General features: G+C 37.8%; 1 protein-coding gene across 5 annotated transcripts in view; it reads left to right on the top strand.

The window, feature by feature from the left end:
• The window catches only part of FLRT2 (fibronectin leucine rich transmembrane protein 2), a 61,743-nt gene extending 42,040 nt beyond the window's left edge, over positions 1 to 19,703 (top strand). For all 5 annotated transcript variants that reach the window (XM_027673030.1, XM_027673035.1, XM_027673043.1 and 2 more), the window contains one exon: positions 15,797 to 19,703. In XM_027673030.1, the coding sequence (XP_027528831.1) occupies positions 16,201 to 18,189 (1,989 nt within the window). In that variant the 5' untranslated portion in view covers positions 15,797 to 16,200 and the 3' untranslated portion in view covers positions 18,190 to 19,703. The remainder of the gene's footprint in view (positions 1 to 15,796) is intronic.
• Positions 19,704 to 26,566: the final 6,863 nt, after the last annotated feature.

Below are 26,566 nucleotides of genomic sequence, written 5' to 3' on the forward strand. Positions count from 1 at the left end.
CAAAGGACTGTGTTTGACAATCTTCTCAGCAGTCAAAAAGAAAACGACATAACCTAGAAAGTTCACAGACTTCATAGAGACTTTATATAGCAGCTGGTCTAATGACCTCTTTCACCAAAGTTTAGGTAGGAGACAGAGAAGAAAGATCCCATCAAGATCATAGAAAGAATACAAATGGAATTGGAAAAAAAGAAATATTGAAGTTTATGCAAAAATTAGATAAATAAAACTTGCTGGTGTGTTCTAACTAGAACACTAGATTCAAAACCAGTCTGAGCTTCAAGGCAATGCAATTCTATATACAGACATCGTGGCTTAGGCTTTTCTCTACAGGAAAGGTTCAGAGGTCATTGAAGGAAAGAGCCCAAAACATGATGATATGTTTCAGTTCATTCTGTGGTCACTACTTCACTTTATAAAGTTTCCAGCCCTTTAAAGCTAAAGCAGAACATTGCTATTTAGGGAACTAGAACTTACTGGAGCCCCCCTGTGCCTAGAAGCACATTTTTGCACAATCATTTTACCATTTTATTTTTGTACTCACCTTAAAAACTCATGACCTCAAAAGCAGAATAGACCAGTAAGATCTCCCTTTTTGTTGCATCTGGAAATCTCAGGAGTAAATAACAATTGCTTGGCAATACATTATTTGGTCAGTTTATGTTTAATATTTTATTTATGGTCATTAGCAACTCTCCATACTTTCAAAATGCAGGATATGAGCTGTGTCAATGACTTTTAAGCTATCACGTACATTACAGGGTGGCACCATATCTAATCTTCTGACTCAAATACTCTGCAAATGCAATGGACAGGTCCACGCATGATGCATTTCTGTTCTTATGCTCAGTCCCTAGTTCTGACTGTAAGACATGACTAACTAAAATATAAGAAATTCTCAGCTTGCACGGATCAATAGTCCATCTAGCTTAGTGTTTTGTACCCAGCAAAGACAAGAAATTGTTGGAGTTGCTTTTGCTGTCCAGGTTCCCACTGTATGCACCCAGCAGTGCCTGAAATGGTGGAACTAGACATATTAAAGGGTGCATCCCTTTCTCTTCTCTTTAAGGGAACCTGCTTAAAGATCAATAAATTGTGGAATCTTTTCTACAGAAATTTTCACTTCACTGTCTGCTGTGCAAAGGAATACTTTTTTAATCTGTTTTAAACAGATATCTTACTAATTTTAATGAATCTCAGTGTCTCTTGGTATTAAAAATATGATTTTCCTGCAAGAATTTTCCTAATTCAATGCTTCTTGTTGGGCAGTGGGAGCCAGGAGCTTCCCACGTGAAGACTGATATTTGCAGTCAATTCGCTACAGGTACCTATGCAAATAATTGTAAATTTTCTTTTGTTACAGTGTAGCTCAATGATATGTGGGAATTGAACTTAGAAAGTGACCAGAACAGCCACAGTGAATGTGTTTAAACATTCAATGCTTAGTCAGTCCTTATCTGTGCTGTAAAAGTAGTTAGTTATTAGTAATAATAATGAACACTATTGGTTTGGCAAGCTTTCCTCCTTCATTTAAGGCCTACACAGAAAATTTGAATAAATTATTTTTTGGTGAAGAGAGTTAATGCTTGAAATATTTTCAATGGATATAGAAACATTTTTTTTTCTCTTGAATACAAGTTAGTTTTCTGCTTCACTGTAACAGAGGAGGGCAATATCTCCCAAGAGGCTCAAAAGCCTTGAAGATAATTGCTGCCAGGATGGGTTAGTTTGAGCATGTTTTTGGATAGAGCATGTGGCAGCATCTCTCAGGATGATGGTATTAGGAAATGCAGTTTATTTTGATTGAAGTAGCAAGAAAATAATTTATAAAATAATATTTTATAATTAACAAACTTGACTGCTGTAGTCTGAGCTTATTTGAGCTTATATGAGTCGGTAAGTCTTATCCCTTGGAACAACTGCAACTATTATTTTTTTTGTCCTTTACTACTTCATACCACTTTTTGAGCTAAGATCAACTATTTACTATAGTGGGTCAGAGATGCCTAGATAGATTTGAAGTGAAATGTTTGATATATTCTTGCCAAATCCAAACTGGGAGTAGGCTGGTGGTGAAGGTGGGTGAAGGCTCAGACACCTTCCCCCCTTCTTATTTACTCTAATCCTCAATGCACTTCGTTTTCTAATCTGTATATTCTGCATAACACAACACAGATGCAGTAGCCCAGAGACAGAGGTGGAGTAAAAGGGATTTGCACTATAAGAAAATTTCCTTTGTGTAATCAAAGCAACATCTGCAGTTACTCAAGTTCACAAAATCCTTTTTCCAGGCTACTTATAGGGTCTTCTGCTGTTCATTTGTCCTTAAAGCAGAGAATTTTGATATTTTTCCACATCTACTTCATGGGGATCTTCCACATCTGCATGTATGTATCCAACATGAAATGAAACAGGAAGGTGCGAGCCTATGTCTACTGTTACGCATATATGCCATAGGAATATTTCCATGGCCATCGAAGCTGATTTGCTTTTAGCTCCCTTATTTTATAGCCCCCTATACAAAAGGACTATGAGACCCCTGGTGGCCTAGTGGTTAGCGTGCAGGACTTTCACTGCTGCGACCACGGGTTCAAATCCCGGTCTCCTGGCCTGATGGAGGTCGTTAGCCCTGTGTGGCCATCCATCTATGAGAAGGACACTCTAAACAAACCTACGTCCTGAGGACCTCACTGCCATTGTCCAAGCTTGCTTGGCCCCGGCAGATGAACCTTAGGATTAAAGGGTGGGCTCAGTTCAGCGCAGGCTGTGTCTCACCTAAAAAATCCATTGCGCAGGCTGGAAAGGTAAAAGACCTTTCCCCAAATCTTCGTTCGCGAAGATGGGCCATTATATTATATATGTTGAGATCAGAACAGATGAGCGGAGATAAAATTGCTGAAAATAGCATGTAAAACTAACATTACTAATAGTTATGTAAAACTAACACTGTCTTTACGCCTTACATCAGTGGGTTACAACAACTATATGTCTTATTAGCAAAAGTATAACTAAAGAACCGTGCCTTTAGTATCTAAAAATTTGGTATAGACATATACCAAGATTCAAGATTTCCCGTGCTTACAAAGATACTAGTATTAGGGACCTACCTCAGTTTTTGGTCCAAAGAAAAACCCATCAGCAAACTCCCAAATCCCTTATCAGGTCTTTATATGAGGTTCATTTAAAGTACCCAGAGGTCTACATGGAAAATATGAGTGTCTTATTTGATTCATGCAGTGACCTGAATAGATAGAGTGTTTTGCAAGAAGAAGAAAACAATAATTGCGTTTTTGAGCAGGCATATTTTGCTGCCTGTAGAAAAGCTTAAAACTGTCTCACTTTTTTTAAAATGTATTTCTCCCTTTGGCCCTCTCTCAGGTTTTGTTGTGCACTTTTGTTGGCCTCTCTGCCTTCCTGAACTCATTTGGGATGTCTAGTTTTGTCTAAGTACTAAATACTGATAAGAATACTGTTGTGATTCTGTGCTGAAAAGTAGCCCAAGGACACATATTGATAAGGACTGTTGCCTAAAATTATTTAGCACATGTTAGCTGGAATTTGCTTTTGGGCTGAAGTCCAACTCAAGGCTTCTGCACCTCTTAGGACACACTTAAAAGCTATTAAGAGAGTTTAAGTGGTGTATGAGTCTCTTGTTGGCTGTCTGCACATGGCAAAAGATCACCCACTGAGAAGTATTAATGGTAGAGGACTATGTTTTTTGCTTTACTTTAGGCGTCTTTGTGGGCCTTCTGGCAATTTTGATCTCACTGATGTAACCACACACAGGCCTCAAAGGTAAAGGCAAGAAGTGGAAAAACAAAGCAGAATTGCTTTCTGTGCTCTCTTCCATCTTTGTGAGGATTCATACAAGATGAAAGCTTTTAACTTCGTTAGTGAACTAAGCTTAGATGAGCTCTTTAAAAAATATTTTAGGTCAGTTATTGAGAAAATGTAATGACAGAAACTTTAAGACAGAATACCAGGGGTTTATTCTGAGCTGAACTGTTTCTTCATAGACACACAGAGATGGCAGGCTCTTTCCTCCATAAGTACTCTGTACGTTGTGGAGAAAATTAGACCTATTGCCATTACCGGGTCCTCTTTCCTCTGTTCATGGTCAGAAGACTTGTGAGTCTGTATATTGTGAAACTGTTCACAGAGAATGTGCTGCCCTGCAGTCATCAGCATGAGGCAGAAGAAAAATTGGCTGGAGCAGCACTGGAAATGATGTCCATTTGGCTCTGCTTTGTCTTTGAGCACCCTCTGTGTTGGCAGTATCTCTACTCCTTCAAGGAAAGAGTATAGCAGAAGGAAGAGTGAGAAGTGAGTTTAATCATAACTGTAGATGTAAACACCATTTCTTTTTCTGCTCTGTCTCTTCTACCACAGGGAACTGAGCTGCTGCCAGAAAGGGAAGGTAGCTAGTAGTTTCTTGGTTTGTGTAAACTCTTGCAGCCAGTGTTTAAACATAAAATCGGTACTCCTTCATCCTGCAGGAACAGTGCTCTTGCTGGCTAACACTGTCTTCATGTATTATTTTGTGATCCCTGAAGACTTCTCATGAGATTCTTGTGGTTTTAATTCTGCAGCTGAGAATCACTGGGTTAGAAATGTCTATTTACTATTTCTATCTTGTTCTTATTTCTACTTGTACCTAAAACTGAAGCTGCCCTGTGTTAAGTTCTGTGCAATCCCATGCAACCTTCTTTCCACAAAGAGCTTTCAAGTTAAATGGGAACTCTAAATGACTGTTGGGGAAAAGTAGTGTCATGGTTTGAAAAGGCCCAAAATCCAATTCTGATTCCTAGCCCCCCTCCCACATCTCAACCCCATGTGAGATGGGTTTTCCAGACAAAAACACGAGACTCAATATGGGGGAAGGAATATATTACAAAGACTATACAAATAAATACTTATATTATAATACATTGCATATAATCTTAACTGTATATCTATCTCTACCATGACAGTAGTATTTACAATGGGCCAAATCTCTTCTCCCTCCAAATAAAAGTCCAGGAGAGAAGAAGAAGAAAAGGCCCCTTCCAGTCTCTGAGCAACAGGTCTCTCTCTAGGCAGCAGGCTTTCTTCTTCTCTTTCAGGCAGCAGTTGCAGCTGGATCCTTGCCAATACACACGAGGGGGGTCTCCAAGCCCCTCTCGGCCCTCCGTCTTCAAAACGGGGGTCTTTCCGTGGACTACGTAACCCCAGACAAGGTCGTTCCACCACGGTCATATCACGAAGCACGGGGGTCTTCGTGACAGTCTGGTATCTTCAGGGGAAATCAAGCCCCTTCACAAAGCTTCTGTGCTCTGCCTCAAAGATGGCTGCCAGCTTCTCTGAAGCTGCAGCAAGGAGGGGGGGGGGAAGCCCAAGGTCACCCCCTCCACACACATTCCTTTGGCCATCCTGGCTGAGCTCTCAGGAGGCCGGAGCTTCTTAGCTCCTCTCTGTAGTGCATACTGCACTTTAGGACTCCACTCAGTCCACCACCCCCTCCTCTTTCTCAGAGGGGTCTCTAGCGAGTTTGGGGGTTTTGGTTTGTCCAGTTCTTACCCTCCGAAACTCTCTTCCTGCTGCTGGCTCGGGTCTCTTGTCCTGCTTTCTGCTGCTGGCTCTTTTCGTTTCCTCAGACAACTCTGTGTCTGCTTCAGTTGCATACCGGCATCTGCTGCTTCTCTTGGTTCTTATCAGTTGGCTCTTTGCCACTGCTCTTCGGACACTGCTGTTCTGCTGCTGCTCCGTCGCTGCTCCCAGCGTCTCCCACTTCTGCTTAAGGGGGAGAAAACTCCCCCAGCTCCTAGCCACAGGCACTCAGTCCAGCTAACACTGTTCCAAGTCCCTGCAGCCCCCCAACTGGGGGCTGGGGGGGCAGAGGCCCCCAAGGGGCCGGAGCCCCTTCTCCTCGTGGCCTCTACAACATGGCCACCTCTTCTTCTCACAACAAGTACCACTGCTTCTTTTCCGGTCTCCAGAGATATGTTTATATTTTGCAGGAGCACTGATTGGGTCAAGCCCCAAGGGTCACCACCCCCTGGGGGTTACCACTTTCTTAGTTTCAGGGGGAAAACCTGGCTCAAACCGCTACAAGTAGTATTGTACCCTTTCACTAAAGGAGAACTTAACCAGAGCCAAGTGCCAAAAAGTTTGTTCTCTGTCAGAATCAGGACCTGGGGATTCACATCCCTATTGCTGTGTACCACCTATCATATGTTCTTCAGACATTTTAATTCTCACATGTGTACATTCCTAGGGTATGTGCTTGACCATCAATACTGAAAAGGGACAACAGGACCCTCTCATTAAAAAAAGTTATCATACAGAGTTACTGGAATCCCGAATGAAAATTAGAAAAAAATAATTGACAGAATCAAACAAAAGTAACTGAGGAAAAAAAATCTGTTACTGGTGTGTATCCTTGATAAACTGTTCTCTGCTACTGCGTGTGATATTTCTTTCCTCTCTGTACTCTTAAGAAAAATCACTGATTTTACTGGTGCCCAGATAAACCATGGATTTTGAAAGACTGCCTCCACATGATGCATGTTTTTATATTGCTATAAAATAGTTACGGCTATATGTTTAGTGTTCTATATTGATGATTATTTTTTTATTCTGATGATATGTGGGAGCACAAGTTGTTTCCTGTATGAAGTGCTCCGTGTCATATCTGCAGTAGTGAGATTATTGCACTTTCTCCACCTGTGCATACAGAAAAGTGTAATTGGATCACCAGTAAAGATAACATATCCAGATCCCCAGACTCTTGTCAGGCAGTGTTGATGCTGAGATATTGTACAGTCAATAAATAATGCAGCTATTTAGCTGAATAGGGATTTCAGAGGATTAGCTGTATGTTCTTCATCCATCATTTTAATATCTTTCCCGTTTTCTGTTAACTGACTATCTGATGGCAATTATTTAAAAATTTTGTTTGATAACCTTCTGTTTGCCTGTTACAGGGGCTGTGTCATATAAGCAAGATTTGTTCTACAGCTGGGGAACTGGCCCCATAAGTGACTACACCACACATCACAGGTTCTTTGAAGCAGTTAAGAGTGCAAACAACTTTATTAATCTTTCTTGATAGCTCCTTAGCAATGTTTATGGAGTTTAGTGCTGTGAGGGAGCAGCATGCTAAGTAATATTAAAAGAGGAAGGAGACATCTCCATCTGCCTTTGTTGGAAAGATGAAGTATGATGACACTTTCAATTTCATTTATATCAAAGTGCCTAAGAAGTTGAGGGGCAGGTAGTGTCATATTTTCTCTCTGGGCCATATGCTACAAATATGGAAGATAAGAATATGGCAGCCCACGCTCATTTGCCTAATATCCTAAATGAATGATACCGCACAAGGTAAAGTGACACGGTGCAGAATCTCATCGATGATGTAGCACCATGCAACACATTTAAAATGTGTCAAGATGTTGTCTCCACAGAAGCAGTACTTAGTCACTTAGGTCACTAAAAGCAGCTTTTTCAAATTCTCCACAGACATTTTGCCAGGCTGCCCACATATCTCTGGATAAAAGCAAACTGTTTGCTTCACAGTGTAGAATAATTTATAGGTAGGGACCAATTTGCTTGCAAAGAAACAGCAGGTTGCCATCATTTTTTCTTAGTACGAAGTGCATTATGCTAAGTGCAGTACAGAACACATGTGTTCCAAAGGGGGAATTATTTTATATTAGTTTAGTATTATTAGTTTTTCTCAAACAGTCATGTCCAGTTTTGTCAAGGAAAGCTGTAAGCCCTCTGGAAAAGGGTCAAGAAGGCAAAGAAAGAATATCTTTCTTTTTCTTTCATTGTGTTAAGTGCAGGTGTTCAGAGGCAGATAATTCCACAACAACTTTCATGATTTTAAAATATGGAATGTAAACACTATTTTACAAATTCTTTCATGCAACGAAATTGTGTCCAAACTTACCTTTTGGGTAAAAAATTCATTTTTTCTTCCTCTTATCCTTTTTCTCTCTCTGTTTCTGGACACAAATGGTCAGAAAGCATTGGACCTCAGGCACATTTTCTATTGAAAACGTTATCAAAACTGACAATCTCAATGCAAGGTTTTGGCTTCAGTAAAATCATGTATTTTAATGTAAATGTGTTCTGTTGAAATGTTCCGGATAGCTGCTCATGTGAGATTCTTTTCATCTGCCGTTTCCAACTTTCTCGATCCAACTTTACATCATCACATAGTACATTGATGAGTTTATGGACTCCAAGATGAGATCCATCAAAACTATTTCACCTAAGATATGAGATCAGTTCTTTGGGGATGAAAGACTAGGGAATTAATTCACTGCCATACTAAATAGATCCTTCTCACTTTTTGGCAAATTTGACAAGTTTTGAACACTGCAGCATTAAACTGGTGAAAAATTAGACTAGGCCTTGGGGGAAGGTTAATAAAGACACCAATAACCCTTTGCTAGAAGGTGCAAAACTCCATTTAATATGAGTCCTTGAGGACATCATCTGTTCCTCTTTGCCCACTGGAGTGAAAACAGCTTGATGGTCACCATCTGGAGTAAATTTTTAACAATCAGCAATTTTAAAATGAAAGCAAGGATATTTTCTTATAAACAGATGCTTGGGCTATCAATGACTTTGGGCTGCCTTGAAGTCCTACACAACTCAGAAGTTCACATTAGTTAAAAACCTGGAGTTCTGCACGTTTTCTTCTCCCATGTGTTCTATGAGGGAGTCCTGTCTGCTTGTGCATAGGCAATTAAAGATTTTGCTTTTTAATTTGCCGTGTGTGTCCTCATTACCTTTTACTCTAACAGCTGCAATTAGTTGAAATAGTAAGTTTTGATGTTTCCTTCATTAAAGTTCAGGACTCAACAGGCAGGATGTCCTTAGTGGCAGTTTTCCGTTTCTAGAACTTTCCTTCTGGGTCTACCAGAAGCTGAAATTATCAATTGCATAGTTTGATTTAAGATTAATCCATGCAGACAGTCATTAAGATTGGACTGGATGGGGTGAAAAAACAATAGATAAATTTGGATGGATATGTTTTCCATTAGATGTTCTACAGTATATAATTTTTGCTTTTTATTACTAAAAATAATCTTATTTTTAAGACTATTTAATGACAAAATTGATATTGACCTGTATGGCATCTGTGTTCATGAGCAAGCATGAATATTTTTTTGCCACTGACTGGAAACACAGATGTTTCTGGGATCAGAGGTTTGTTAATTGCCACAGGTGATGTAGTCTTGATGAAGTTGTGCAACATCAAGTTTTGAGAATAACTTCCTTCTGTTAAAAATCAATAACTGTTAAACACTGGAATGAAGATAATGTTAGTCTAGGCAGTCTGTATTCTCCAGATCTGAACTTTGGCACTTCAGCGCCCAGTTATGCAGCTGAGCAGGGTGTGTGGCTCGTCTCAGTTGCCAGCACAATGACTGGCAGCCTTGAGTTCATGGCCCCACCTGAGGCATCAGTGTTATTGATCTTGTAGCTATTTCAGCCCTGCTTCCTGGAGTACAGCAGTCAAACTACTGATTACGTCTTGTAGTATGTTCTCTCTTTTGACCTGTTACTGGTTTCTGTTAATCTGTACAAGGAGAAAAATCTGCTCTACCTGAGCTTTTTCTCCCACAAACCTATCTTTTTTCCATTACTAGCTCTCTTTCTCCCCCTCCCTCTTGCATGCCTCCTCATACCTATGAAATAATTGCACTCTGTAGTAACTCATAAGTAAAAAAATCTTGAACCATGAAGCATGTAAAATTCAAGCTGGGAATAATGCTTTAAAAAGAATACGGAAATATTATTTTTCCCAGTTACAAAGTGCTATACTGCTCAGTTTGTCATGCACCAAACAAGTCAGCAATCACAGACATGTGCAAGGAAAGAAAAGTGTGTGCATGTGTGTGCGGACAGACAAAGTGCGAAGAAAATGAGTACTACATTTATTAATTTATTCGTTTATTCAAGGCAAGAAAGTTTCCTGCTGGCTTAGCTCCCCCTCCTGGCAGTCAGGAATTGGTCTCTAGCAGATTCCTGTCGAACCTGTACAATACCGAAATTTCCAAAGACAAAGCTTTTGTTGATTATAATATCATTCCTTTTAAAGAAGGATTTCCTGAAGCCTCTATCCTTCTATGCAATGTGTCTGCATTTACAGGAATGTAGCTAGAGAAATACAAAAGGCTTGGAGAAGCAGAAGGATACAGAATAACGAGGAGGAGAAGGACGGCAAGTGAGGTCTTCACACCCGTTTTGACAACATGAACCACTCTAAACTTTCTCCTGTCTCCACTGAAGCAGATCCAAATCAATTTCATTTGCCTCCTCAGGCTGCCTGATCTGAGCTTTTGAGAATAATTATAAGGGTAAATTGAGAGGCAAAACCAGAAACGTCCTGATCAGAGCAGAAAAAAGTACAACAGTTCACTTGTGTGCATTTGCCAAATCATTTTCCTAACAATATTGCAAAGGCAATAATGTCTTTCTCTGACAAAATCTGTCCTTGTAGACTTCATTGTGTCTGTAACAGTGTACAGAGATGCTTTAAGGTTTCCTTAGTGTACTATCTACTGATCACTATCCTGTCATCAATATTCGCTTTAGAAGAGGACACCAAAGATGGTTTCTTCTCCTCCTCTTCATCCCTTTTTCTTCACCTCTCCTTCTTCTTCCTTACATTTTTCATACATAATACACACCCATAACTATGAAGCAGTCAGACCAGCAAGCATGCAAAAGGGCTTCCTGCAAAAGCATTTTGATTCCTTTGGGTCATTTTCCTCATGCCTTTGATGCAGAGATTATAGACTCATATTAAAATTTGAACTCAAAGTTCAAACCCAAGCAACTCATAGAGAAACATATACAGTGAACCATCATCTAAGGCTCCTAATCAGTTAAAAAAAAAAGGCAGGATGTTCATTCATGTGTAGATATGAATTCTACTTATGTGAAAAAAAGAGGTTTGTCAGGTATTATTCCGTAATCTTTTTAATTACCAGTTGATAGAAAAACAGGGACATTTTTCTGAAGCACTAGGTACTCTGTATACTAGGTTTCATAGGAATGGAGTTAGATTTGTTTTCAGTTTGTCATTCAATTCCAGACATGATAGCCTTGTACTTACTGTATATTATAATTATGCAGAGTAAGATTATGACTTGATTATAACCTCTGTCTGCAGTATAGCCAAGAAAATTTATGCCAAATGGTTTAGTGCTAAGTAAGAGTCACTGGCTGGTAGCAGGGGAAAGAATAAGTATGACTGTTTAGGTTTGGTTTTGCTTACCTTTCAATTTATGTTGCATGGCACTCAGGTTCAGAAAAATGGTGAACTGCTAGGAAAAGTGGTGCTGAGTGGTTAGAATATCAGAGAAAAAAAACAACTTGGATTCCTATGACTTCTTTTTGATTATTTTCACGATTCCTTGAAGAAAAGAATAGCCAAGCATTGTTCACTGTATGCCTTCTAAAAAATTTATGGCCTTAATATAAACCATGGGAAGACTAATGAAGACAGACAGCCTGGCTTTAGGAGCACAACAAAACTGTGCCTATAACATAGGGCTGTAAGTATTCATATGAAGGCTTGGATTCCTGTACTATCTCCTCCCTTTATTCTCTGTTATCTCCCTTGAATGTCACTAGGTTCTCAGGTTGCCCTTGACTGCAAGTTTGAAAGACTGTGTAATGAAAGGTGGGAAGGATGGCCCTGAGGGCAGCTTTGGAGCTTCTTTAGACACCATAGGCACAGCCACTGAGATAGTACAGTGGTCAGCGAGGTAGGAAAGAGTTCCACAAGTAGCCTGCTAGTGAGTTGATTTTTTTCCCTCTGGATACAACAAATTTATAATTGAATAGCATTTTCAATAATATATTAAATATTTCATGGCTATGCACAGTGAAATGACTAAAGGTGGAAGTTGTATGGATGATTCTGACCAGTAAAGGTGAGACTAATAAAACTTTCACCTTCCAACTTGCAGCCAGATGTTTCAACCTTTAAATATCTTTAGTCAAAATACCTTATGTTTTATCGAGTACACAAAGCCAGAATTGTTCTTCTCCAGCTAGCATGAGTCATGCCAAAAGGGAATTTTTACAAGGCAGGTTTGAAAAAAGGCGGTGAGATAAAAATGTTGATTAGAAATGCCTCTTAATATATGAAAAGAAACATTTCTATTGATGTCAGGAACTCAGGCCACTAAGCCAACTTTTCAGACCTGGCCTCCTAAAACATGTGATATGTTCTCATCTATTTCAATGCACTTTTCTCAACTTCATTGTACCATTCCTTAAATCCTAATGGGATTTAATATCCTGGCTGCAGTAAGGCAGGAAATGTCTTATACACTTGAAAGATGTGACTTGTGGTCTAAGGAGGATATAGTGAGAAATAATAGAAATCAAGTGTACAGGATAGGAAATAGAAACAAAGATGACCAAGGTGATGATGGACAGATGTGTTATTATTGAGGCATTTGCTTGTTGATTTCTTTAATTTTAAGTTAATCGTGACAGCTTGCCTTCTTCTCTTCCTAGATTGGTTTATAAAACCTTCTGGCTTCACAATAAGCAAAGTTACTGCCATCTCTTGTTTGAGTCAACTCACAAGAGGTACAATCACAATAAGTAAGGAATGCCCACAATTCCTCCACTTCCAAAATTCTGCTTCTGCAAATGATCAGTAAATTTGCAGAGACTCAGTTCGGTACTTGCAATCATATTGAAAATAGAGAGCTTGCTTTAGGGAGCCAGAATGTCAGGGATGGGGAAAGCTCAATGACTCTACCTGCCTTCAGTTTTGGCAGTTTGCTAAAAACAAACTGTTTAAGTTTTTCCAGCCTTCTAGAATTTGCAGACAATGCTTTTCCTTCACAGAGTTTCTTTTTTTTTATTTTTAATCAAGCAGGCTGTTCAGTTCTTCAATCTTTTTAATACCTTTGAGGTAGAAATTTCTAACACGGAGACACAATTTACCTTTGCGTTAGGATCCCTGAGATTTGCTGAAAAATACCACAGCCAGGAGCCCTATTATAAGTTACTATTAAACAGTTATGAAAGACTACTGAGGTAAAACTTTTCCCCCAAAAAATATTTAAGTACATTTGGTTGTATCCTTGCTTCCTCACTCCTTCCCTCTCTTCCACCACACTCAACCCTGAAGTCAAAAATATCTTGTTAGATATGTCCTTGTGCTCTTGCTTAGTACAATCAAGAGTAGTTCCAATGCATATTATCCTAACTGATTTTTATTGTATTGGTTTATTATAGACTGATATCTAGATTAAGATACTGGCATTAATATAAGGACTCCCTTTCTCATCATCACAAGGGGAGAATACATTAGGAAATCTGTTTTAACAGATTTTTAAGGTCAAAATCCGTGTAACAATAAAAAGAAGATCAACTTCAGAGTCTGCTTAAGTGAGTGACCAGTCAAAGCTCTTTTATTTGTACTATCTAATGAGAAGTGCTGTGCGTTTGACTCAATTTGCTTGAATCATTACTGAAATCTTTTATTCAGATTCCATGTTTATTTAGGTAAGAGGTACACTGGGCAGAGTCCTAGAATAAGGTGAATGCATAAATCAGTTTTAATATGACAGTCCCTTCTTAGGACGTTCCCAGCAAACCAGGAACTGCAGCTGCCTGTGGCTGCATGTCCTCAGCTGCGTTTTCTATTATACCCAGGAGTCAAATAAAACCTAATCAGCAATCAGACTTACAATCAGAAGCGAGCTAGTGCAGGGTATTGGCTCTGTTAGAAGGTACAGACTGTCTCTCTCCAGTGATGGAAAAGGAACGAGAGAACCACTATTAGTACCCTGTGTGGTCCCAAGCATCTCAGAGGAGGCTCTGCGTGTTCACTCTTTTTTTAAAAAGAGTGTCATGACAGATCAGAGTGCTATGATCTAGATGGGAGCCAGGCCATGTTAAAGGCGGATAAACTGTCACACTTAGGCTTGTTAGAATGTAATCCTGTTAAGAGTTTCTCCACAGTATTACGTCATCTGACATAATTGAAAAGAAATCACTCTTGATTGAAATACACCTGCGAGAGAGAAAACCATGAAGAGTGGGGGAGTGACTATTACTGTTTCTATAAAAGGACAATAAACAGTATAGGCGGCACTACAGTATAATTTGCACTGCCTTTATAATTTGAATTTGTAACGATAAACTACAGGATTTCTTGCTTTTTATTTCCAATTTTTTGAACCTTGAGGCTGATACCTGCTGATGCTCTAAATAAATACAGTAATCTGCAAGTGCAAGGTTGCAGGGTTATAACAGTTTGACTTCCAAAGAGATTTTCTACACTGTCAGTCCATAGGATTCCTAAAAGCAGCATTTGGGACATATTATAAACTGCACAGCTGTATCAGAAGAACAGGTTTCATGCACTCCTGAACTAAATTTCTTCCCTGATTACCTGGATGTTGCTTAAACTGTTTAAATAACTCAAAAGAAAAACAAAACAAAACCAAAAACCAACCAACCAACCAAACAAACAAAAGCAAAAGAAACTCACCATTTTTAAGCAGGATTTCTGTTCACTGAAATTCTGTTTCCTTGAAATCCTAGCGAATGAATTTTGATCTGGGTAAACAAAACCCGGAAAATTACTGTGCTCATGTCACTGCAATCCCAGAGCCTGATATCTATACATGCTTGGTATTTGTGAAGGTTTGTATCCTTCCCTTGGTTGAAGTATGTAAAATATTTTTTACTTTTTTTTTACTTTTTTTCCCAGACATTGGAAACAACATATAATAAGACAAGATAACATCAAACAACACATACTTTCGTTGCACGCTGTAGAGAATAGGTATGTTTTGTTATAGATCTGGATAATAAATAGTAGCTGGGAACATAAAGGGTATGCTTACAACCTGAAAATATGTATTAAGGAACTCATCCATACTAAAGCTAACGAACTTGTTTATGTAGCCATGCACAGACAACTGTATAGCAGAATTAAAAGAAGTGTGTAACCTTTATGGTTTCAAAGAAAGTGTTCTACGAAACTGCTGTAGTTTGAACTGATCTCCTAAAACAATAACTTAGCAGATGTGGGCCTTTTCATTTAGTGGAAAAATCTATTGACAGTACAGTTCAGATCAGAACCAATATAAAGATGATAGGTTTAGCAAATCCATGTCTTACAGCAGGGTATCTTTTTTGTATTTGTGGATTACCATACTTGTTTAAAAGGCTCTACTTGAAAGTTTCTAATTCACTCTACTGAGGTACAATAATATGGCAGTGTGCATCAAATTGGAGAATATACATAATGGCATTACAGAAATAGAAGCAGAACATTCCAGAGTCTGGTAGGAAATAAACATAGAGTGTGATTAAATAATACATACCGGGTTCTACTCTGTCAGGCATCAGTGAATAGCATTCATTGAAGTCAGTAGTTCTGCCAAAGAAAAATTAATTACGTAAGCAAAAATTTCCACTTAAACTGTTTAGTTTTAGGTTTCTTTTTAGTTTTAGAATTTTAAACAGACTGTGAGAGGATGAAGACTGGAGTTACAGTACGCAAACACAAGTGATAGATCTAGCCTTTACTGAGGTCTATGAAAGTCCTTCAATCATTGCAATGACTTTGCATCAAATCTATTTCAAGACTATTTAACAGTAATATTAAGCTAATGTTTAATATTAATGTCTTTTTTCCCTTTTTTTTCCCCAGAAATCCATAAAGAGCTCAACCTTAGAATAGTCTTCCAATGGACTTGATCTTCCCTATTAAACATTTCATGCTATTCAGCTTTTTCTTTTCTCTTTTCTTTTACAGGCAGGCCAGATCTGGCAGATAGCTGATATGAGGACTTTTCTGAGTTCAGAAAGCTGAGTGTGACACCAACAGACTTCAGTGAAACGAAATATCCCTGCAAGCACAGAGACTTTTGGTATCTAAATTCATCAGCAAAGTCATGGCTACTGTTTCTTGCAGCACACATGGAAGAAGGCAACAAACTTTGTAACCCTGGCTAACAAGACTGTGTTTTTCTTATCAAAAGTAGGAGGTAGGCCAATTATAAAAAGATTATTTTATACTTAGCCTCCAGGACTTGAACTCTGGCCTGAACACTGGACATTAATAGAAGCCAATTTTAATGACCTGAGATTTTGCTACCTGTGCTTTATTATTGTTATCAGTTCTTAAACACTTTGGTACTTTATTTCTTTAGATTAGAAATGGGTTTGTGGACTAAAATGTGGCCCACAGATTGGGCTCTTCTCATGAAATCATGGCTTATCTTTTCCCTGGGGCTCTGCATGCAGGTCTCCAAAACTTTGACCTGCCCAAAAGTGTGCCGCTGTGATCGAAACTTTGTCTACTGTAATGAGCGAAGCTTGACCTCAGTGCCTCTTGGGATACCGGAGGGTGTAACCGTCCTCTACCTCCATAATAACCAAATTAATAATGCTGGATTTCCTGCAGAGTTGCACAATGTCCAGTCTGTGCACACAGTCTACCTGTATGGCAACCAATTGGATGAATTCCCCATGAACCTGCCGAAGAATGTCAGGGTTCTCCACCTGCAGGAAAACAACATTCAGACCATTTCTCGTGCTGCTCTTGCTCAGCTTTTGAAGCTGGAAGAACTGCACCTGGATGACAACTCCATCTCCACTGTTGGCGTTGAGGATGGGGCATTCCAGGAAGCCATCAGCCTCAAGCTTCTGTTCTTGTCCAAGAATCACTTAAGCAGTGTACCAGTAGGCCTTCCGCTGGACTTACAAGAACTTCGAGTAGATGAAAACCGAATTGCTGTCATTTCAGACTTGGCCTTCCAAAATCTTACAAGTCTGGAGCGTCTGATCGTGGATGGCAATCTCCTTACTAATAAAGGCATAGCTGAAGGCACCTTTAGCCACCTCTCCAAGCTCAAGGAATTCTCAATAGTTCGGAATTCACTGACCTACCCTCCTCTTGATCTTCCAGGGACACATCTGCTGAGGCTTTACTTGCAGGACAACCAGATAACCCATATACCACTTACAGCCTTTTCAAACCTCCACAAACTGGAACGTCTTGATATTTCCAACAATCAGCTTCGGATGTTGACAAAGGGAGTATTTGATAATCTCCACAACCTGAGACAACTCACTGTAAGGAATAATCCCTGGTTATGTGACTGCAGTATTAAGTGGGTCACTGAATGGCTCAAATTTATTCCTTCTTCCATCAATGTACGGGGTTTTATGTGCCAGGGACCAGAGCAGGTCCGAGGTATGGCAGTCAGGGAGCTCAATATGAATATGTTGTCATGCCCCACCACCACCCCTGGTCTGCCACTTATCATCACCCCAGTCCCAGCTACAACCATGCCAACTACATTAATTCCCACCTCATCGTTTCCCCCCCCAAGTAGCAAATATAATCCTCTCACTCCCATCATAGCCACACTCCCCACTGTGCCTGACAGGGAGGACAGAGAAAGGGTGACACCTCCTTTATCCGAAGGGATTCAACTCTTCATCCATTTTGTGAATGACACTTGCATCCAAGTCAACTGGATGTCACTTTTTACCGTAATGGCATATAAACTCACATGGGTTAAAATGGGCCATAGTCTGGTAGGAGGAATTGTTCATGAACGAATAGTTAGTGGGGAGAAGCAGCAATCAAGTTTGGTAAATCTGGAGCCCAAATCCACCTATCGGATTTGTTTGGTTCCACTGGATACTTATAACAGTTACCGAACTGGAGAAGACACTGTCTGTTCAGAAGCCACGACCAAGGCTTCCTTTTTAAGCAATGGCAGCAACACCCCTTCCAGTCATGAGCAGACAACTTCTCAGAACCTAGGCTCCCCATTTCTGCTGGCAGGGTTGATTGGGGGTGCAGTGATATTTGTCCTTGTGGTCCTGCTCAGCATTTTTTGCTGGCATATGCACAAAAAAGGTCGTTACACCTCCCAGAAGTGGAAATATAACCGGGGCCGTCGGAAAGATGACTACTGCGAGGCAGGGACCAAGAAGGACAACTCCATCCTGGAGATGACGGAAACCAGCTTCCAGATTGTCTCCTTAAATAATGATCAGCTCCTTAAAGGAGATTTCAGACTGCAGCCCATTTATACCCCAAATGGGGGCATTAACTACACAGACTGCCACATCCCCAACAACATGCGATACTGCAACAGCAATGTCTCAGACCTGGAGCACTGTCATACGTGATGGTGAGGGAAGATGGGGGTGTCTAGGACAAAGAGGAAAAAACTCTAGAAAAAATAAGACCCCCAGCAACAATGAAAAGAATTACATTTGATAAATGTTACAAAGATGCATTTATGCATTTGAATACTCTGTAATTTATACGGTGTACTATATAATGGGATTTAAAAAAAGTGCTATCTTTTCTATTTCAAGTTAATTGCAAATGGTTTTGTAACTCTTTGCTTTTTAAATCTTTAAAAAATATTGCTGAGTACTGTACAGGGTTGTACAATAAGAACCCAATGTCATGGCAAAGGAAAGAATGACTCATTCTTCAAACATTAACCACTTTGCTGTCGAAGCTGTCTGAGGGATGTTAAGTTTCTAAGTGTCCTGAATACAGGAAAATAAGTGCGTATTAAAACAGGGTCACTAGGAACAGACAAAAGCAATTCAGATAAAATGGGTACAACCCTTCTGACTACAGCAGTAGTTGCTGTTGAGCTTCAAACAATTGGAAATACATGTGTTGCCCTTTATCAGTTCTGCATTTCCTGCCTCCAACTGAAAGCTGGAGTTCTGAGTGCTGCCAAAAAGGCTACTTTCTTGTTTGATTAGTTTTCTCCCAATATACTTGGAATAGGAAAGGTAGACAGAGCTCAGTGTCAAACTCAAAGTGACCTTGATTCCTATTTGCAAAAGCTACTCTGAAAATGTTCCCCAATACTATGTACTTTTATCATAGAAAATGTTTCTGCTTTTCATTATGATTTAAGAAGCTTTAGGCATTCTCTGACCCTTCTCAGTGGGAGGTGAAGGTTATCAGAATGTAACAGAGAGCTGTCATTAAGTTGCACGTCTCTTTAATAGAGAGCATTTGTTGACACAGCGTGTTCAGGTAAAGCCTGAGTGAGAAAAATTCTGAGTGCTCCCAGTTCTGCAGTATTCATTTACAATTTGGAATCCAGAAGTGTATATTACTGAAAACATGGTGCAAAATATAATGCCAATGGAAAGGTTGCTATTGATTTTTATGGTTCAAGCTATGTTTGACTTAGGAGTCTGAGTTATGTTCAGTATGGAGAAATAGAAGAAAAAAGACAAAGAGAAAACAAATAAGAAATGTATCGTAAAAGTTTATTTAGTACTGGAACTCTAGGCATATTATAAACTGAATTACCCCTCTTTTGTCTTAAGTTTTCCGTAGTGATCTGTGCTTTACAAGCACTAGGTGGGCTTAGAATTTGCTTTTTTATTCTCTCAAATTCTTTAGCTGCAATACCTTCTGAGTCTTTGAGCTTTACATGCACTATGCAAAATGTCATGTTTGTGTTAAAACCGTGATGCAGCTCTCCAAATTATGCAATGTTCCAGCCACTCTACTCACTCAATGACTGCCAGGAACTCTGGATTTCTTGCCAGCTCAGTGGTGGAGTCTAATTCTTTGGTCTTTTTCAGTTTGTTTGTTTTTTGATGCGGCTCATTTTCTCCTGAGCTTGGGGACAAGCTAAAGTTCACATCAAAATGAAAAAAAATTAAATAAAAAGATGGAGATAAAGCTTCTCTGAGGGAGTAGGGAACCAAAGAGAAAACATTTGACAGTGACCAACTAGGAACAAGGAGAAGTTGTAGCAAGTGGATTGAAGCAAAGGATGAAGCACTTTCACTGTGGAATGCTTAGACTTTTCACTTTATGAGGCTCCTTATGTTGGGAGAGAAGGTTTTAATCCTTTCCTTTGCTCATTTCACTCAACCCATTCTTGAAACTCAGCAGTCCATGAGCATGCAGTTTCGGAAGTTCAAATCACATGATAACACTCATTTTCTGCAATGGCAAAATGAACCTAGTTATGATTGATGGCAAAGTGCGATCATTTTATAAGTATGATTGTTTTATAAGGAATCACATCCTCCCACGAACACCTTTTATAAACACAGTTTGAAATTCCAGTCTATATTCTATATATTTGCTATTTTCTCCAGATATAGCAGGTATTTTAGACAACCTGTGTGTCTGTTGTAATAGTAAAGTCATTTAAATTGTGCTGAGTAAAAGGCTGCCATATGATTTCAAATGGTGTAATTCTAAGTAGAAATGTCTATGCAAAGTGAGTTTTTTTCTGTGATTTCTTTACTGAAGATGATGATGATATGGTTGATATTTTTGCTTTTTTTGGTTAATATGGTTTAGATGCCACAGCTCAAAAGACAAGCAGCAAATAGTTGTGCTTCTGCACACTTCCACTGCATTGGAGTTTGCTTGAAATCAAGTAAAGCATAGATCCCATTGGGTGTGGACATAGTATTTAATTTCACTGAAATAACTAGTTGTACATTTGATTTCAAAAGGCATCCTTTGAAAGTACATGCTTATTGGTATAAGCAGGAGGAATCTTCTGTTCTAGACCTCAGGATATCATAGTTTCAAGATAAGCAAGGCACCTTATTTTAAACAATTGACTTATTCAGGGAGTTTGGCTGTACTGCGGGTGAATGGTCCACAAGCCCAAACTGATGACAGCAAATGTTATTGACCTAATAGATCAAAAAATCAAAATTATATTAAAGATAGCATAGTTAATGCTTCATGTCAGTATGAATAATAATATATATATATATATTGGTATGGGATACTGGCAGAAGTTTTTTTTCTATAAATACTTCTCTGAAAAAACAGCAAGCCACTTATACAAAAATTTGTGGATAGAGCTGGGAGTATTACCTAAAAAAAATCAGATTTGTAGTCAACTGAAAGGTCACATGTTTCATTTGAAGAATGTTTCTCCCAATTCCAATTGTTCTTTTGCTACAAAACAGTTAATGTATTTCAACCTACAGCAGAGTTTGTGACTTCTTAAAGTACCAGTCACACAAATATCGGAGACTTCATTTCAGATGGCATCTGGATGAGTACATAATGGGAAAATTTCACTAGGTAAAGTATTTAGAAAAAGAGTTAAAAATGGACAATGATCTTTTGGCAATGTAAAGTTTAAGATTAGTAGCTTTTTCCTTGGGCTTTGTAAAAATGGGGTCATCTTCACTTAGTGCAAATATCTGACCACATATTATAACTAAAGGCTATAGAGCAGAAGTCCCAAATGTGTGTATATACAACTTGTCCAAAATGTTCACTTCAAAGTCCTAATTTGAACAGGTTCATTGGACCTGGGGAAAAATTATTTTTTTACAAACAAAATCTCACTCATCTTCCATTGTATACTGCTAGTAGCTGACATAGATGTGCAGAAAGATTGGTTAGGGGAAAAAAATAAGACTTTAATTGAAATTATGTTAAAGAAGTATCACAATGCTGCTATGCCCAGTTCTTGGGTACCTTCTGAAGATTCACTTATTTGCAAACAGGTCCTTAATTTTACAGATTCTGTTGCTGGCAGAAACAAACACCTGATTAATGCATGGACTTGGTGTTAACAAGTTCTTATTGGAAATATTATTAATGAATTTATTCATAAAAATATTAAGGGATTAAGTTACTTTGGACTGAAAAGATAGTAGTTTTCTCTGTAAGCCAATAAAGGGGCTGTTTTACGTGACAGTGAATGCCACGTAAAACAGAAAAAATGAAGTAGCACATGCTATTTGCTACTAGAGTAGTTCAACCACATTTTTCTCTCAATCATTTTCTTTTTTCATGAGAGAAAATTTCTCCCTCTGGGAAAATTATTGATTTCAGTGTTGCAAACAAAAGAACCTTATGCATATTGTATTGTTATTATGGTTTTAAGGGTCTACATAAGGCACTTTATTAATGGTATTAAAATAAAAGTTCAGTCTCAGCTTCTGACAGTAAAGTGGTTAATTATCATTGAATTCTACATTTGTAGTACTTCTTCACCTTAAATTTAACATGGAAATATTAAATCTTTTTTCTTTAGAACACGAGAATAATGGTTTTACACATGACTTAACTTTACAGCTCAGTGGAAAAACAAAACACAAGTGAGTGCCAAAACCAAAAGTTACTGGCTCTGAGCCTCATCAAATCCTGCCTGATGCTCTTTTCTAAACACAGAGGTAATCCTAGGAAGCTGATGATCACTCCTTCCCTGAACTGTACTGAACAGGGCACTTTGTATCCCAGATGATACTACAGGCAATATTAAAACATTTGGCATTAAACTTTTGTACAGCAGAGAATGTTTAGCTCTTTTTAAAGGACACTGGCTAGTAGTCCATATGGAAAACTAGCACAGAAGAGATTTGGCAACCTTTTATTATACTGGGGCTCTCTGGAAATGTGCCTCATGAGAGCTGAATTCTGATCCTCTCAGAAACAGATAAGCTACTAAACAAATTGTTATCATCAGTTGATCCCAAGTATCTGAAGATGATGTTTCATAAAATTGATTTTAACTGAGACATGCACACTTGATTCTGTTCTGTGTTTGGTATACTTTCTATCTTTAACATGGAAAAATAGATGGTTTGAAGTCTGCATTATCTGTTTTCTGCAATCTGCCATGTTGCACGCATTGTTAACTTCAAAACCTCACTATACACTATATATTATCTTGTTGACATATTCAGTAAAGAGTTATTTAAAAAAATACATCAATCTTGCTGTATTTATATAAGCAAGTTAATTAAAATAAGGATGTGGGTATCTGAAAGGGACAAAAAAATATCAATCTTCTGTACTTGCATTCCTGGAAATATTTTCAGATTTTCTACTGTCTGTTCACCCTCTATTCAGTTTCTAAAAGACAAATATCATCTTCTGTCTCTCAAAGGGTTAAATAATTTGTTACCTCAATTTCTCAGATTTAGTCTTAATCTTTATAAGATTATCTCTTTCTGATACACATATAGGAAAGCACTGTAAAACAGAACAGACTGTATTCCAGTGTTTACAATTATTAGGTACACTTAAGCAGCTACACATGGCTATAACAAATATATATATGTGGAATCTCTGACTCATTATATGCATAGTCATTTGATAAATGCATTTGACATTCATCCTTGACAATCTTGAACCTGTCTTTTAAGTATTATTATCTATTTAATCTGTTTCCTTGACATGAAATGTGATTTTTTTTTAATTCTCCCTTCAAAATTGTTCTTGAATTTTCAGAATGCCCAACATTCAGACATAAGCCTTAATAAATTTTTGTATAAAACAAATCTTATACATAACATATATGTTAATATATGCACTATATATAAAGAGACGCTTTAGTTACTTAGAAATGAAAATGATGCCTCTTCTACTTACATATATTTTTGCTTTGCCAGAAAGTGAGATATTGAATGTTACAAGTTGTGTCTCTTCAAAGCTTAGAAATGTAATACTGCTGAGTGTCACAATTCCTCAAAAAATTACCTTACTCTCTTTCTTAACCCTGAATATCATGTAAAACTACTGAGAGCTGCTGTACCATACATCAACATCAAGTCCTGCCGCCTTTCCCTCTTAATAGGTTTTCCCTGCATTTGATGCTTTTACTGAACCATATTAGACCCCAGTAACTAAACATTCTTGCCTTACTACAAGAAGGTGGACAATAGAGCTAATGTAAATGAGAAACACTTTCCATCATTTATGTATTTCTGACAATAATGGCATAATAACTTTCAATTGAAATTATTGTTTTCTGTCAAAAAAATTGGCAAACACTGACTTCATCAGATAATCTTTTAATATCCCAATTTTTTTTTAACTTTAGTACAGATAAAACTTTATATTTCTTATCTATACTTTTAAGCCCAGTTACCTGGAGCTGTTCAGACACACATACAAGTGTGTATAAATTTCTGGGCTTGTTTATAGAGGATTTAATTTTTCAATATTTCACTTTAAAAAGAGTTCTTCCATCTGAGAAGAGTACCACATGGAGAAACAGCATTCCACCATTAAAGTATGAAACAAACATTTTAATGCTGGTTGAAGTGCCACTGTCAGTGAAGATTGAAACTAAAATACTTCCATTACAAAGAGAGAGGCTTGGTGAAGTTTTTAACAATAATTTACATTTCTAAAACAAATTAGTACATTTTAAGGTGAAATCCTGACCCCACTGATTTCAACTATAAATCTCAATATTTATAGGAGGAATACATCAGAAGGATTATTAAAAACATGCGGTATGACACACCATATAACATGTCAAACCATGTACCCCCAAATGAAATACATCAATTGAGTAAGGAGTAGTGTATGTGTCTCTCAAAAACTAGGGGAGCTGTGAAATAGACTGCAGAAAATGAGAGGTGAGATAAATATGTACTGAGCAACATTGTCCAATATAAAACCATCCAACATAAGGACATTTAAAGCCACAAACATGCCACTGAGCACAGCAAGAATGTTCTTTTACACAAAGACACATACATTTTCTGCTTATAACTCCATATTATGGCTAACATGTGACTGCAAAAATGCATGAATGAATATTCAGAGTTTATAATATAGTTACACTTTGGTGGGGACATCTTATACAGAATAAGAAGAACCTGGACATTGTGCACTGGGTCTGTTATTTACCTTCTCTGTATAGAAAGGATTCGATTGAACAACAAAAGTCATGTTGATAGCACTATCCTGTTTTTCTAACCACAGAATACCTCAAAGCATTAAGACAGTATAGAAACTATTATGCAAACATCAAGCTCAGATGCCCATGTGTGTTTACAACTTCAGCATGCTCTGTGCAAAAGCAAGAAGTCTCTGTGCTAAGTGCTAACATTAAGCTGAACACAACCATTCTTGAAAAGCACAATTGCCAGAAAGATCCTGTTAAAATGGTGTATTTCTTGAGATAAATCAGTATATTCACTTCTATAAACCTTGAACAGGTGACCACACACATAAATAAAATTCTTTCTGATGAGGATTGAAACAATGTGTCTAAAGATGGAATACTGTAATTTTCCTACTTTTAAAATACTTGTTTGTGTTGAAGAAAAGGCATATTTTGTTATGTGAAGATGAAATATAGTAATAATGATGTAAATACAGACATACTCCTGTTTAATGACATTTTATGGACATGAAAAAAGACATACATATGCTATATACATATATACATTATATTTGTGATATAATTTTAAAATTCCCTGAAAATTATCAGACTCTTCAGATGAGATCCCCTTCCAATACATGTGCAATATTACAAAATGTTTAAATCTTCATAAATGATTGCAATGCCTTTCAATGAATAGAAACAATAAGATGTGATAAAATCAGTATTTAGAGAAATAATGCACAGTATTAGCTCAAAGACTTAGCTGTGGTAGAAAGAGAGAAAGAGAAAAAAGAAAGAAAAGAAAAAAGGAAGGAAGGAAGGAAATTTGAAAAACAAGAAAGAACGAAGAAGGAAGGGAGGGAACAGGAGTTGTCTAACTTGAGTCTGCATGCAAAGTGCATTCTGTAAAGTGAAGGAAACTGGATCCTATGTACCCAGTGTATAACTCTGACCTCACGTAACTCCACAAACAGGTTTAAGTATTTAAAGGTGGGGAACCAATACATAATTCATTGCTCCCTGACTTATGATGCAAATGTTTAGAATTTTTAAGAAAATTTGAGAGTTGGTATGAAGTTCAGTTCAGCATTATCTGCTAAAGTGAACATTAATCAAGCAGGGCAGTAGAATGTCTTTTTAAGTGAGGACTGCAGAAACAAGGCAAGTACATTATTAATCTTCACCAAAGTACTACTCCTAGCTGGCAAAAAGCACGTGTGAGTTATCAAGCATATATGACTTAGAAAAATAAAGAAATGGAAACCTGAGAAAGGGGTGATATTCCAAATTATTATAGTTGTTTTAATAGTATGCAGTTGAGTAGGCAATTAAAGAATTAGTTCATAAATGTATTGAAGCTTTTCATATTTCAGGTCCCAAGGAGCATATATTCTATTTCCCATTCACAAGAAATGAGTTTAGGCAGCCTTTTACTTACATCTGCACTGGGGGTTAGTTTTGAAGTCAGTGTTTTCTTTTTTGGTTGGTTATGGTGTTCACTGGAACTTTTTGCATGCACCAATTTACTTTGTCATCTGTGAATAATTTGAGGGATAGTCTACTTTATGTGCAACACTTGCCTTCTCGAGAAATATATAGTTAACTATATATCTATACCTTTCTGCTTTTGTTTTGGCTTTCCATTTTATAATTTAACTTTACAAAAATGAAGGAAATTTGAAGTAGAGCAAATTTAAATTTTTTTCTGCTACAATTACAGCAAGGGTAAGGCTGTGTCTTTTTAGCAGAAGACAAAAATTAAGAATACTAAGTTAAGAAAGAAATTATCTGAAAGAATTTTGCTATCAATTTTAAGTTAAATTAATTATTTTTCAACATTGATACTGGGAATACTTTCCCAGTGATACTGGGAAGTTGAGCTAGGAATATCGAGTAAATTCAGGTTTGTG

Source organism: Neopelma chrysocephalum, unplaced genomic scaffold (genome assembly GCF_003984885.1).
Source record: "Neopelma chrysocephalum unplaced genomic scaffold, ASM398488v2 Primary Assembly neopelma1_24, whole genome shotgun sequence".
In the NCBI taxonomy this organism is placed as follows: Eukaryota; Metazoa; Chordata; class Aves; order Passeriformes; family Pipridae; genus Neopelma; species Neopelma chrysocephalum.